The 16,254-nt window shown below is 41.2% G+C and overlaps 1 protein-coding gene across 2 annotated transcripts in view; it reads left to right on the forward strand.

The window, feature by feature from the left end:
- Window positions 1-15,122, forward strand: part of LOC128886105 (alpha-1D adrenergic receptor) — a 39,866-nt gene extending 24,744 nt beyond the window's left edge. Inside the window, exons 5-9 of one of the 2 annotated variants that reach the window (XM_054140679.1) lie at window positions 6,636-6,860; window positions 8,106-8,427; window positions 9,680-9,895; window positions 12,002-12,298; window positions 12,919-15,122. In XM_054140679.1, the coding sequence (XP_053996654.1) occupies window positions 6,636-6,860; window positions 8,106-8,427; window positions 9,680-9,895; window positions 12,002-12,298; window positions 12,919-13,159 (1,301 nt within the window). In that variant the 3' untranslated portion in view covers window positions 13,160-15,122. The remainder of the gene's footprint in view (window positions 1-6,635; window positions 6,861-8,105; window positions 8,428-9,679; window positions 9,896-12,001; window positions 12,299-12,918) is intronic. The other variant, XM_054140680.1, reaches the window with a different exon arrangement.
- Window positions 15,123-16,254: the final 1,132 nt, after the last annotated feature.

Here is a 16,254-nt window from a genome sequence, read left to right on the forward strand (position 1 = left end):
AGAGTGCTTCAATTAGAATTGTTACGCGGGGCACTGTTTGCTTTTTTTGCGATGCCATTGCAGCGAGACTTGACAAAGTTTCATCCTTATTGTTTTTTAAGCATTTAATCATTTTTCGGTACTTCAGTACGATTGTACTTTCATTCAATACATTGTACGTATTCTGGATACATTAATTTTTGTAGTAAACTGACAGGTTGAATTAGAGTAAATATTCCAACAACAGGAACAGTTTTATTTAACTCTCTCAGGCACAGAAATTCTTCCTGCTCTTCTTTGGAGGCTCGCTTTCCAAATAGTTTAAATATCCCCGCTGTACAGAATGTATATTTGGTATCTATCTATCGAATGTCGTGAATTCTGACTTTTGTTTGTCCCATGCACGCGCGTTTCAATTACAAAGGAATTCCAACCGAGACACATCCGATGCTTTCGAAAACAACTCCTTTCAGGCTTCGCTTCCTATTTAGCCTATTTTTCTCACCTCCTGCGTGGCCCACCCCTGGGAGTCTTGTCGATGATCATAGAAAGCTGCGCGGCACAAAGACCGTTGAAAACTCCATTTTCTATCCACGTTGTTCTCTACGCCCTTGAACTTCGTCCCACGAGTTTCTTTCGCGTGCGTGCGAAATTATAAAGCCACTTTTGAAGTCCTCCGGAGATAACAGGCTTCGTTTTGACGATGTGAACAACATCCTGATTACATTGTCTTTCAACGAGGGAAACTTCGATCTTATAGTTGAAATCTTCATGTACAGTACTTCATGTACAGTCCTTTACAAATAATTATTTTTCGAAGAAATGGAAGCAAAAGACTAATGATGTTAAAACTTCCATAAGCAAGCAAGCTTAAAACTTATATGATTCTTACGCCAAAAATTTGCCAGCATTCAAAATTCTGTCTCAGTCCAGAGGGTGTCGATCCAAGATTAACGTTGTCTCCCATCGAACACAGAAGCAGATTCGAGGATGAACTCAGCCAAGGGAGATAATTTTTCACGGATAACTGGAACGTTCGATGGGAGGATTGCGTTGTAGCTTTATTTGCCAAAGAGACACCCCTTCCTTCGTCGCGCCTTCTATCCAGACATACGAGACGATTTTCCCGGACATTGTGTCGTGTTCACAGCCGTTCTAGGATCGGACGCGCAATTTATCCGGCACTAAACATCACTGAAATTCGCGTCACGCCCTTTTCTACCCTTCCCTCGTTCTACGATGCTGTTTATTCCGTGTTTCGAACATCGATACCAGTGTAATCCACGCTGGTGCTCGCCGAGCCTAGAAGAAAATGTTATTTGGAATGTCCACCCCTCTGGTCTCACCTATATTGACCCCTGGATCTCACCAAAGCCTCGAGAATCTTCTCCGAACATGCATTATTTATAGATCGAACGGGGATGCCACGACGCTTTGGATGAAAAAAGATTTCACGCTTAGATCGCCCTTTGGAGGATGCTTCAGGATGATTTCGAGAGAGCATAAGCAAATTGACGAGGACCCAAGTGCTCTCGAGTTTCGATCGCCCAAGGGATTTATCTGGAAGCGAGCTATGCATCGAGACACCTTTTACGAGAGAGACTTTTAAGAAGGAAAATTTTTTTAAATTCACGAGAGAAGCACAATTGAAATAAATTTTTCAAGAAATTGTTATCGGATTGTTATTCTGCTGAGTATTCTGCGAATGACTTGTATTTGTCGATGTTCAGCCTTGAATGGGGATCGAAAGGTTCCTGGGTTTACTCCACGGGCTATAATAGTGCTTCGAAGGGCCAGAAACGTTGTAATGCTCTTTTGTGAGTCCGCAAATTCTCCAATAGGGCTGGTGTATTTTCATTTTCGGTATGAGTCTTTTCATCGTGAAATCTTTTCATCGTATTGTCGAGTGCGCGAAATGTATGGATCAACCATTCGCATTCCGAAGCACTCAACGTGCACGGTGTGTTTAATTTTGGAAAATCGTCGTTCTAAATCGTTTAAAAAATCGTGGATCGATGACTTATTTATTGCAATGAAACGTAGGAAGGGCAAAGTTCTAATTTCAGGTACACCTGCTTAAAATTCGAGCTACGATTTTCATTGGCCGAGGTAGAATGTGGCGTGTGGCTTTCTTAAAAGGTTCACGGCACGAGGAAGAGGAATCGAAGTGGTCTGACGATTCATCGACTCGTACTACTTAACCTGTAACATTTCGGTTCGGAGCTCGTTTTTTTCCTGTAATAAACTGGAAAAATCTCTAATGGAAACTGGGGAATGGCTTGATCGTTTTATTTACTTTTTTTATTTGAATGAATATTTTGAATGATAAGTGTAATTTTGTAATGATTTTGTTGTTTTTAAATTCAATTATACACACTAGTAATGTATATTTAAAATTGTCGAGGTAATAGAAGTTGCTGTTATTCTTCTGTCAATACTACAATTACACCTCCAGAATTGTAACAATATTAGCACAATCACGTCAATCCCAAAACGAACCGTGCAATTTATTGGAGACACGGTTGTGTTTCCCGGATTTAACATTCTGAAAGCGTAGTCGTGTCGGCAGTAAAAAAAATACTCTTCGAAAGCCATTCCTTTTAATCGTTGGTTTATCCGTTAAAAGGAAATCCGGCGTTTCCGATATTTTCATTGAACAGTTTGAACTGATGTTATTTTTGTTTTAATGAATATCTAGAGAAGCGGTAGAGTCTCGACGCAAGCAATTGACTTCCATGCCGCGGAAATCTAGGCAAATTTCGAAACAGTCTCAGTTTGTGGCAGATACGCTATTTAGTTTCTTCGTTTTACCACCAAAGTGCTGCTTGGCGTAATTCTTTTTACTTTTTTGACATTTTTTATCGGTAGACTTTATTGGCTTTATACCATAGAAAAATGAAAGAAAAATGAACGAGATGATTGGGGATTTGAGATTTCGAGAGATGGAGGAGCCGAGGATCTAAGCGATTTGGAGAATCGAAGCGTTACACGTGCTTTGTTGGATGTTTATAGGGAAACGCCAACATTTCCTTTCGAGACCACAAATGGTCCAAGGTTATGGGTTAACTGGCAGCAAAAATTTCCACGAAGGCTTTATTAAGTCGAAGTAGACGCGACACCGAAGCGGTTTGCCGTCGAGGAATTTCATTAGATACAAAATTATGCGAACAAGTGTGCCTCATGACTTTCAGGAAATAGTTATACGCGTCACCTGTCGATCCCAAGTATCAAGGAACCGCGGAAGCCAATGGTTGTTCTTGGAAGGAACACCACTAACGACGAAATTGGGAAATTGGGAAAACAATGTTAATTTACAAAATTATGTAACAGTTCTAATATCGATAATACAAATATCCCCTTTTAAAATTCACCACTGCGACTCTAGAGTTTCCTTGCTTGAAATTTCTTTGCTCGGAGTTTCCTAGCTCGGAATTTCCCGACTGTGCGTTAAATGCATTAAATGTCTTCTACCACGAATCGACTACGCGTAAACAAATCCAGGAATGCGTTTTTCCCAAAATGCTTTTCATCACGCGCATTCTTTGGTTACTGTTTGCTTACGCTGAGTCCGACAGAGGCGCGTTGTAAGCAATCGATTTCCACGCGTTGCTCTCGCTCGCTTTCCAGCTGAGAGCTAGTAAACCATAGAGCTTTCAATCGTCCAACTGAATCCCGATAATTCTCGTGGCTCGTGCCCGCTCGATCTGCCGGAAATGCAAAGAAACAGTCGCTTTCAAGAGTCCGCGAAACACCGCTGATGTAAACGAACCGTTGACGTTGACGTCCTTTGATGTCGTTTGTTCGCCTCGTCAGTCGAAATTGACGGATTTACGCACTAACTCTCGCAATCTCTCGATGAAGATATTCGACACAGAGAGACAAGGGTCACGGAGTTTTTAATAAATTTTAATAACGATACAAGAACTCGAAATAATACAATTTATAGTTCCAAAGTCTCTTTGAACTCTGAACTTCACCCGCAGACCTGCTGAGTGTGCAATAAAAAAATTCTAATGCGTTGTCCTCCATGAAAACTGAAATAATTTCGATCTCACATGTGTTGTTCTATCTTTAGATTCGCACGGGTGATCCGTCTTGAGTGCTCCACTCTGTGCATTGTGGTACCAATTGAGTAGAAAGATCGAAAGTTTCCAATTCCTTCTTATGGTTGGACACTGTCAGATCTTCATCCTTGCTGCCCACGCAACGGGTTGATAATGTTTCATTGTTTTATATTCGGGCGAACTGTTTACGAATTGGAAGAGAAGATGCAAACATAATTTCTGTGGCGATTTCAGAACTTTGCTGCACGCTCGATTTAGCTGCATCACGTGTAGACATTCAGGTGGCGAAATCAGAAGATTCCTGATATTTCATTAATGTTAGAAACTTCTAATTTCCAGCTCTTAAAGTTTCCTAATAGTTTCATTTCGTACGTGCATGATAACTCGATCGAAGTGAAAATTTCCAAACTGTAAAAGATGAAATAAATGCGTCGTAACTGGTAGCAATAACTTGTTTTCCTCGTTAAACTCCGTTAATTTCACGTTCGAATATCGGACAGAGATGCATTAACGAGCAAAAAGTAAGTTGAAATTAATCCATCCTTTAACTTTTCCTCTTAAAAGCAAGTGCAGTGGAAGATACGATCTCTTTAACGCGACGCGAAGTACCACAAGAAATTGAGGCGAGAATTTTTCCCGCGATTACGCTCTAATTTCCCCATCAGACTTCACCAATCTTGAAAAACACCGTTCTCCTGTTCTCTAGCAAAAAGGCAAGTAGCATTCGTTAATTTCTACCGCGCTGAATCCAACTCCAGACGACCTTACAGGTTCTGAAACCACAGAAAAAGCGTCGAAACTATTATTTCAGAAATCATTTGACAAATGGAAGGTTTTCGTAGCCCCTTTCTGAATGCCGTATCCAAGAAATTTTAACCCAGATATCCGCCACGAAATTTGGAATTCAGTTGGGTCCTTTTCGCGGAGAATTATTTCGAGATAACACAAAATTATTCCTCGTATCTGGCTTTTAATGAGCGTGCGTTAAAATGAGTAACTCCGTAACGAATGGACCGAATAACTCGACTGATATCTTAACAAAAATCGCGGAGTAACTCGAGGCAGAAGCGAAGTTTAAATGTTTTCACTGATCCTCTGGGTTCGTGGTGTCTTCCAGTGACGAAAGACACGGCGGAATTTCAATGGAATATTATTAGACTCGGATGTGCGGGGAATTAAGCCAATTCACGTGGAAACAATACCTCCATTTGCTAAGTTTCCTTGGGAACAATCGCAGGCTTGATTGGCTCTCAAAGTCACGTGCGAGGGATCTTGAAATACTCGGACGATTCAGGGATTCTCTTCGTATTTTCTGCAATCATCATTAACACATTGTTGGTATCTCGTTGGGGGTATTATAGTGTCAATATCGAATTTTCAATAAAGAAGTTACACTTCTAATGTGCTGCATTTCATGCAGCTACTTTTTATTTATATTTCTGTATTCGTAATATGAATTATACCCGTGGGTTCCTATCGCTAGTGTTATTATCTTATTGTCATTACCATATTACCATCATATTATTATTACATCATCATGTAACACTGTGATCTGCATCATGATATTTATATATTACCATTATCTTCCTCATCCAAAATTCGTAAACAGAATTGAGCTAGTTTTCCTAGTTGAAATTTATTCTCAGAGGTGCAATAATGGTTAAAATTTGGACCAGTAATATCGGTACGAATGCAAAGCTGGAGACTCAATGAAGCACCTCTTGATTGAAAGCGCGTGTTGCTGCTCACTTTTAGCAAGAGCCACAGCAGGGCATACGCTGCTCAGAAAACAAATAACGCAACCGTAGCGTTTACATTTTAACACAAAGTAGAGGAAATAAGGGAGAGGAGCGGAGGGATACCTCGTTCGAGATCACTTTGCTGCACTTTACATTCATATTTAATTATTTTCACAGCGAATGTAACTGACGTGTCGCGCTTGCCTGCACCGTCGCGTCAAACGAAAGAAATAAAAATGGGTACCCTCCGCGATTTCGATATACATCCATTTCTCTCAATTTGTATTACAATTTCCTCCCTTGTCTCCATTTGTATCCGTTTTACTTGCTTTCCTGCCGTCTCTCTGCCTTCGATACACTTTCCAATAAAATCCTGTGTCTTTCCTACGCGATGGGTACCTCGATACACTTGGTGTCCTCCAACTTCGATCGCAAGGCAGAGAACTTTTCAATTTCATCGCTGGTAGAGTTGGATGATACATATATGTAGAATAGCGCGATAAAGGCGGCACAGCTTTTAAAGTACACGGCCATCGTCGCGTCAGCCGAAATCTAAAGGGTACATGCATGTGCGGTGGAAGGGAGGCGTATCTTTTTTGTTTGTAGGGCTAACAATAAATGTCGAGAGACAGTAGCTGGTAGTCATCGACAGCCCATCATGTAAAGCCATTTGAACTATCCACTCGTATTACATATATTTTTGTTCTTGTTTCAAATAAAGAAAGACCAAGGATAATTAAAATAGCGTGGGTAGAATACAATCAAGATTCATTTTAAAAGTGAGGAAGATAGATGGGAGATCGATTAAAGAGTCTCGTGGGGTCTGAGAAGGGCTATTCGTGTTCTGTCCCAGGATACTGGCCGTTTGGCGTGCACTGGTGCAACGTTTACGTGACGTGTGACGTGCTGGCGTGCTCTGCGAGCATAATGCACATGTGCTTCATCTCCTTGGGCCGCTATCTGGGCATCAGGAACCCGCTGAGGACGCGGCACACGTCCACTAAGAGAATGGTCGGCTTCAAGATCGCCGCCGTATGGCTGCTCGCCATGTTGGTCTCTAGTTCCATTACAGTATTAGGTAAGTGAAGACAAAGGACTATGCAACCAAATCCGTCCACACGTGGAAACACTGAGACGTGGTATCGTAAAGTCACTGCAAGTAGTATAGGAAGGTACGTGGTCAGACACGAACGCTAGCAGTTGTGTTCATCACTTAGGTCGATATTTTTGCTTTATAATTTCTTTTCTGAAAGATTCTTTCGAAAAATAAATTCAACCACGCACGGTACAAGTTAAAAACTGATCGGAAACCAATTATTTGATGTTAAAAAGTAATCCCAAGCCCCTTTCAATTATACACTCGTCCTGAAAATACTACCTCGAGTCCACCTTAACGCCCTTTGAGAGCACGCAAACATCGCAAAAGGTCGAAAGTATGTCGATACCAACGATAGTCAACCCTTCCAACTATAATCCCTTGATCCTCGTGCTCCCGCGCGAATTACCCTGCTCTTCAGGTAGCACACGCGAGTTCCATAAACCCTCGACGGACACAGTAGAAACGGAAATGTGTACATCGTCGAAAAAGAACGAAATTGAACGCCATGCACGAAAAGTCGAGCAGCAAGCACGAGTCATTTCTCTCCGTCCGATTACTGTATCCGAAAAACAATTGCAGTTACCAGTCGAATCGCGCAAAAACGTAATCGCTTATCGACCCGTCGCGATGTATACTGTCACTCGGCAGTACCCAGAACAACGTCGAAATGCTGAAGGACGTTTCGTGGGAAACGCGAGGAGTCGTGAAACGGTGCAACTTTCTCGTTTACCGTTCCACTCGGTCGGGGCACTTAGGCGAACTTCAATTTACACTCGTGCGTTGCTTTCGGTGTTACTGTCCGATTCGATCTCGTCTTGTCACGACACGAATCCTTTTTTGGGGAGGTTTCTCCTTTGAGACGTCGATCTTGACCAAGGTACGAGCGTGGAATAGCCAGGCTTCGCAGCATCACTATCAATAATACAAGCATCCCTTCTTAAAATTCAACCCTAGGGCTCTAGAGTTTCCCAGCTTGGAATTTCCTTGCTTGGAGTTTCTTTGCTTGGAATTTCGTTGCTTCCTTCTTTTCTTCATTATAAAAAGAATCACAACCTGCGAACTTATTCATTAGAACCCACTTCCTAAAACACTTCCTAAACACAAAGTTTCCCTCATCCCTCGTCGTCTGCAGTATTCGGATGCACTCCTACCCTCTTCTTCGTACTCGAAAATCGCAACCCGAGAGTGCGGTTTCCTCGCGTGCTACGCAGGTTTCTGTTGCAGGTATAATAAATCCCGTGAACATCGTACCGCGGCCAGGCACGTGCATGATCAACAACCGCGCGTTCTTCGTGTTCGGTTCGCTGATAGCTTTCTACATCCCCATGATCGTGATGGTGGCGACGTACGTGCTGACGGTGCCGTTGCTCAGGCAGCAGGCTCGTTTCGTCGCCGAACATCCCGAGAGGGATCAGTTCCGCAGGTTGGGGGGTAGATACCCCTCGACGAAGGCGTCCTCGACGACCTCGAGCACCGGTACAACCACCACGGCCTCCCTGGCCACGCGACACGCGTGGAGGACTTCCGGTGGCCCTGGAAACGACAGGTAGGTGTTGCATTCGACCTCCTAGTTGTTATTACGAGTATCATACTCTGATATTATTAAATTGCTATCATCCTGATGTATTATAACTAGACCGCGGATCTTTATGTATTTATAGGAAATTTAAATCTGCAAGAAACTACAAAACGCGAACAATATGCAAGAATGTAAAAATGATTGAAAGTAAAGTTCATGTTATGATATTTGCAGAATAAAATAAATTCCTATTTAGGTTCAATTTTTGTAGGCACGTTCGCGAAAATTTTATTTGTGCATAAAGATCCGCAGTCTAATTATAACCATTCTCTATTATTTTAGTATCGGTATTAGGTGGACTGAAAAGTAATGTCGTTCCTGTAAATCTCAATACTTATTTATCATTCATCAGCTCGTTGATTTTTATCGAGCTGGCGTTGAAAATTGCACACTAGATGGCAAATGGCTGTCGATGACGCGGGTGATTACGTAATCGTCTTAAAGTAGAAACTTATTAAGAGTACACGCAGGATTTCGCGATAAAGACTTTTGAAATAGGCAGCGGGCACCGTTGGGCGAAATCAAAGAGCCACACACACGTGCGTCCTGGAGGCGTTTCTTTTTTTTTTTGTTTACAAGATATGGCCGATGTATCTCTGTGTTGTAGAGCAATCGTAATTATTATTCCAATGCCGTGGATTTCGCGGTACCCTCGCAGACCCTGGTAATTAATTTACCGCGTGGCAGGCCGTCTCGTCGCGGGGCGTCTTCTCTGTTGACCCTGGCGAACGCGACTCGACTCCCACGAGGACGTGGCGTCGACTGGGAGAGCATTAATGGAATTAACAATTTTTTTTTCGTCCCATCGTCGGTCCTTTCTTCTCTAATGGCGCCGACGTACGCTTAAATTGCTGCGAGGGGAGCCCCGACGATCGAATTAGGAGAGAGAGAAAACGAACCCTACGGCGGAGAATAATATTCGCGAAAAAGCTATCGAGGGTACTTGAAACGAGAAAAATGGGGGATGGAAATTTGCAGAATTGTATTTTTACTCAGGGTTCGTTCGAATATAGAGGATGGGAAATGGAATAGCATCGAAAGCTCCGTAAATATTGGTTTCGGCCGCAGCTTTCTCGAGATTTGAATGCTCCGCGTGATTTCGAACGCGGTTGATTGAATTTTTCGAAAGGTTGCGAATGAGGTTTCTGCATGATTGTACATTGTAATCGTAAAATATTGCGGCGACTAATGAAAGCTCGTCGTGTGTAAAATACAACAGGTACAAGGGTGGAAGACAAGACAAACAGCGACCGCAGATGAATTTCGCTGTGAACGGGGCTAGTAGTCCTACCGGAAGCGCAGCTGGGACGAAACTGGTGTCGAAAGTGGATCAAGCCACTCAAACGCCGGAGAACATCGCCCGCGAAACAAGGAACTTCACTTTGAGGGCCCTGAAACTGCAACTGAACGTCGCGCCTAACACCCTCAATCTCAGGTATGCTTTTGCCCGATTGGTGGCTTCGTCAACATGTAAATATAAATTAGCCAAGTGTAGTAAACAGAATGACCAAAGAGTCGTACCGATGATACTGAAAAGTCGTCGACACCGAGACAAGTCCAAACGTTCACCTGCTTTCATTGATTATCAATCGCTTATGAGTACTTCAAGGACTTTTATATATGCAACTTAAAGTTTAAACTTTCAGAGAACCTCTCATACAAGTTATCTTAGATTCGTACGATTTAGATAGTTTGAAACACTTTCTGAAGACACGCAGTGAGGACTATGTTGATAGCGATAACAATTATCAATAATTTAATATTCTGCATATAATTTCGTGCAGTCTGACACTCACGGAAGGTAGTCTGGTTTATTAGCTACATTCAAGGACCATTTTCGTTAAGATTTTGATTGTTATTAATAATATATCAGTGATTCTTGTTTCAAGGACAGTCGTTAACACACGCCATATTCGCGCACCGTCTCCGAAAATTGTTTATAATTATTTATACTCGATCAAAATCGTAATGAAAACGGTCTTTGAATGTAGCTTAGGATCTGAGCTACCTTCCACGAATGTCAGAATTCATCAAATATATCCAGAATATTGATTAATCAGCGATAATTAGGATCGTTGTCGTCATTGCCGAAACTACGGTTGTCTTAAATTGTTCATAAATTTTTAATTAGCGCAAGATTCTTCAATCCACTTATACGAGAAGATTCCTGGAAGCTTTACCTTTAATTTGAGTCCGCTAAAGTTCATGAACTATTTGTAAACGATCCATAAACAATCGATAACCAAATACACGCCCTCTGCGCATGCGCAGTGCTGTCTACAGCGTCGGCGCTCTCTGTCCTTCTCTCACACTATACCTTTCTCCCTCGCACAGTTTCGAGCGTGAACCTCTTTGCCTGTTCTGTGATCCTGCTACCTCCAGTCGAGCTTCCCTGATCCAACCGCGAGATGGCGCCACTGTCGGCGCCCAGAATTCCGCGGTACCGACTTTGAATTTGAAATACCGCGAATACCTAAATATTTAATTTCAATCAGAATCGTAACAAAATCGCTCCCTGTATGTTCGTACCGGTGTATACTTTATTCCAAGTGTTCTAAAATGTATAAATTGTTCAGAGAAAGTTTAGAAACAATCAAATAAAGCGAGAATTAACGACATTGTGCCGGTAAACCTTGTATATAATGTTGCTACTGGTCTATACTTTGTTCCGAGTGCGATAGAGTTAATAAATTATCTATGGAAAGCTAACAAATAATGATAATATCGATTATGACAGTTTTCTCAGGTATTTGGCTTATCGAAAAATGTTTAGAAGTATCTAAATCTAATGTCAGAGATATACAATCGACAATGTATCCAATTTTCTTGTAAAAAGATGTTCGATCAGTGCTGTCAGTATCGTAAATTTCGTTTCTACGAATGGAAACTTAGGGAAATATCAATTAAGGGGAATATCAAATTAAATATTAATGGTGATATAGGCGCGACGTGTGCCAATTTTCCCAGATATCATTCGCAATATGGAAACAGCGAAAAATCGATGATGCCTCCTCTTTAGAGATTGCTCGACCATGGAAATCCCTGACCGAGGATTTTCACGCGACGACTGGTTCCGCGTTCTAAGTTGATCTTGAATTAACGTTGACACGGAACATGCTACCTCGGGGTGAGGCGGTGCCGGATTAGCTCTGGAGTACGAATACCTATTATTTGCGAATGCAAATCGCGCTTCGTCGCCTTCCCCCGATAATTGTTCAGACCTTACCGCAGACTGTGTCAACATATCAGGGAAATGTCAGAGACGAGATTGTTAAGACGTTTGCGTCTTCCAATCAGTGGACTGCCACTGTTCGTGCAAATTGGAATATTATACTGATCCAGACAGAAAATTTAAATTCGAATAAAAGCATGTTTCATATTCCATATGTCGAGACGTGTATTTTAGACTTGTTTTCTTTTTTTTTTTATATATTTTTATGTTTGTACCTTGTATTTTTGTTTTGTACCTTCACTTTTTTTTTATACTTAAAATGTTCTCATATAGCATTTAACGTTATTAAATTTCCATCTGATTGATCAGGTTTCTAGCAGGACGAACGAAAAGAAGATCCCTGGCAGCAAACGCAGTGGCGACAGAGCAGAAGGCCAGCAAGGTTTTGGGTCTTGTCTTCTTCACCTTCGTCCTGTGCTGGGCGCCCTTCTTCCTTCTGAACATCTTGTTCGCCGCCTGTCCAACGTGTCCTGTGCCTGGCCACGTGGTGGACACGTGTCTCTGGCTAGGATACGTGTCCTCTACCATCAATCCAGTCATTTATACCATATTTAACAAAACGTTCAGGGCTGCCTTCATACGTCTATTGAAGTGCAAGTGTTCCAGGTACGCCATGCGAAGTAGAAACCTCTTACCAAAGAGATTCATATTGTAACTCTCACCCTTAACCACTTTGTCCTAGCACGAAGACACCCCTTAAACCACCATAGGGACTCCTTACCTTTCTTTCAAAGTCCTCCTACTCTAAACCTCCCAAAAACAAACTCCCAAGATCTCCAATCCTCAAGTACAAGACACGTTTATCTTTAAACACCTCCCACTTGAAAATAAACCTACTTACCAAGCAGTTGCTATAATGCTTCCTCTCTAAAGCCATAGTCCCATCCTCTTCGTATCTCTTGATTTCTCACCATAGGGACTCCTTACCTTTCTTTCAAAGTCCCTCTACTCCGAACCTCCCCCAAACAAACTCCCAAGATTTTCAATACCCAAGTACAAGACACCTTTATTTTTAAACACCTCCCACTTGAAAATAAACCTAGTTACCAAGCAATTACCATAACGCTTCCCTTCTAAAGCGATGGTCCTTCTTCATATCTCTTGGCTTCGCTTTGTCAATTCCTAGTTTAGTTTAGTCAATCTCCGACCCAGAGAACACGAAGGGACCCCTGACAACGCTATTATGCGATGATAATGCGAGTTCCTGCAAGTAGAACGTATTTCAGGTTTGCCAGACCACCGAGATACCGCTCGGTGACCGAGGGTGGACGTAACGCGATGAGCCTCTGCACCCCAACCGCCCTTCCTCTGGCCATTAGTCTTCAGGGTACGCCGTTGTTGACGCCAACGCCGAATCCGACGGCGACACCGGCGTCAGGAAGCTCGTATGTGACGATGATGCATCGCACGCCCAGCTCGCTATACCGTGACACCTTCCACCAGCATGAACACGATCAGAATTGTTGAGTGCAACGGGTGTGAACTCGTCGAATGATGAAATACCCAAATGAAACGCCCACTGTCTTTTATGATAGACGAAATTTTAAATAAATAGAGACTTCAGGTTGTCAAGATTCTTTCGATGATTTGAATAATAGATCTGCTAGGGATTAATTTGTATAAAAATGAGGACTGCCAGTTAATTAAGTAGAAGTTAAATGACGAACGCTGACGTAGAGCAGATGTTTGATATTGAATTGTATCGATAGTTGTTGGATATCTTGAAGAGATGTATATAATTAAATTTATGTTAAAAGTCGAATAGATCATTAAAATTTAATTTACTTTGGGTATTTCATCGTAAGATTGATGAAATGTTCAAGTGCAACTAGGCGTATCCATTTGTTTAATAAGTGTTGAACAACTCTCCCCCTGTGTCTTAATGCTCAATTGTGGTAGAAAACCAGCGAAGAACTGTGTAACCCCGAAGTATGAAGAATATATCTGGATGTGATAAAAATACGTATTACTTTATCGAGGACGAAGACGATCCTCTGGAAACTGCGGAGAAATTGGTCGATGCGTCTCTTATTGAACCAAGGATATCTCCTAAGTTAAACTGTACCTCGTAGAAGAATTGTAAAAAATTATTTCAATAAAATATTACTTTAATTACCGACTTCGTGTATCCACTGACTGATCATTGAACGGATTATGAATACTCTTAGATTTTCATAATGTCCTTTCTTTCAAACTTGTAACTTTATACAACTTGGAAACATACTAAGATGATATGTTATTAATCAGCGACGATATATTTCAAAAGAATCCAGAAATAACTTGCCACTTGAAAATAAAAAATTGATAAGATGTATAAAGGGGAACAAGCATATCCACTTCAGCTTCATTTGTACTAACTTTTATTTGACAAATAAAAAGTATCCATTACAAATAATTGTAAACTGTATATCTTATATAGTACACACATCGTGATACGAGCGAGTTTATGGCTCTCTCTTCTCTCTCCCTCTCTTTCACCCATATATTTTCATGTTACTTGTACACTTTCTCACACTCTCTCTCCCTCGTTCGACCCTTCACGGATCACGATTACAAGCTTTCCATTTTCTTCCCCCCTATGGGAGAAGAGTTTCCTATCTCCGACGCACACTCATACAAAAACGCACCTAATTCTCTCTCACGCATTTTGTATGTATGTTTCACCTGTTCCATGTGTAATATTTATCGTGCGAATTGGCGGGGCAAGGCGATTGGAAAAATTTGAATAATTAATTTTCTAATCAAAAATTGACCCTCTGAGGTGTATACAAAACTTTCTATACTCTGTATTAAATTCACGCTATGAATTCAAATATTTCGTGTACTTACAGAGAAACGAAGTACTTAATTTTTCGGTATTTCTTTCAAGTCATAAATGTAGTGTACAGGTATTTTATAGAAATTGATGCAAATTAAAGGAACAATGAAACACCACAATGCTGTATACTCAAATCCTCGTGAGCTTCCAATCATTTTCACAGCAACGCTAAGTTAAAAATTTCGCTTTATTAAAAATATACATTAACATCGACAGAGAAACGATTAAAAAAAAAAAAAAAAAAAATTATCCCAATCGCCCAGCCGCAGCTAGACGGTACAAATTGCTCGTCGAGAGTCGAACGAAAATGCACGCTGGACGTAAATTTCCATTTTTGATTTTCGCACTCGCGATTGTCGACGGAGAAACACAAAATCTCTGGAGGGTTTGGGATGGCTCATCGAGAAGAGTGGGAGGGGGGTTTGGGATCTTTAAACCTAGGAGAGAGGGGACTGATTCGGTGAACCACCTGTCGATTGAGATGCGTTAAAAAAAAAAAGAAATGCCCTTTGAAGTCTCACCCCGACGAGGAGGGAGGATGGTTTCTCTGACTGGTTTCCATATTTGTTTGTTCCTACTTATTGTTGCCGTATATCGGGACTGTACCGTTGGGGAGGATGGAGGAGAGAGAGGTAGGGGGTACTTGCGAGTTTTCCTCGGGGCATACGGCGTTGGTCTCGAGGAAAGGAAAGAGGACGAGTTCGATCGAACTTTAGGTCGGCTTTTCGACTTCTTCTGCGGCTATTTCAAGAATCCGCGCTTCGACGTGCAACCACCAGAAAAGTAACACCAAAATGTACATTTTTAATTGTAATTGTTATCAAGAATTTTTAATGCTTATGTAGCCTAAAACGTAAGTGTCTCAGGGAGAACAGTAGTCGAAATTAATTTCGTGATGGGGTTGTTTCTACGAAGGTAACATAAAGTATGCGTACTATTTTAGTATCTCAAGTTACGAGCACATCGAGGTGTTCCTTTTCAAGCCTTTGACACCCGGTATTCGATGTTCGATACGTTAAACTTTAATAACACTGAATAAGGACATCCTTGTGTAATCGCGTCAACGAAGGTTATACTACCCTTCGTGCTTCTTTATCGTCGTTCGTCAAATACAAATGGACTTTGTACCAGAGATAAGCAGAATTCTCATCTAAATACAGATTTCAAATAGGTAGAAGTTTATTCGTTACAAATAAAAAAATTTGTTCTTCAGTATTATTAAATACTTAAGATGAACGAATAAACATTCAACTTCCATCAAAGGATTAGTTTCGAAACGGTATTGCTGTGCATATTATACGAATCGAATTTTGCCCATCGCTGCTTCGTACGCTGCATGCATTCGTTCATTGTTCTTAAAGTTTAACATTCCAGTAGCTTCTTAAACGTGTATCTATACGTTCTAAACACATTATCAGACTTCGTTGCAAATGATTCCGTTTTCTACTATATTTTTCTTCTCCCTTTTTTTTTTTGTATTTCACCACACCGCGATTCGTTATCCCGATGGTGCCCCTTTCTTATCGCTTATACACGCTTTCTTACATAATCCTAGACACTTAACAATTATACCGCGTAAAGTTAAGAACGCCCGTTACGCGCTCGATCTACGAATGAGGGTATCATTAGTACAAGAGATTTGGGGGAGGGAGTGAAATATAATTAATGCAAAATTATTCTTATTCATAATCGTACAGTAATAATAATAATAATAATAATAATAATAATAATAATAATAATAATA

This window comes from Hylaeus anthracinus, unplaced genomic scaffold, assembly GCF_026225885.1.
Source record: "Hylaeus anthracinus isolate JK02 unplaced genomic scaffold, UHH_iyHylAnth1.0_haploid 11982, whole genome shotgun sequence".
NCBI lineage: Eukaryota > Metazoa > Arthropoda > Insecta > Hymenoptera > Colletidae > Hylaeus > Hylaeus anthracinus.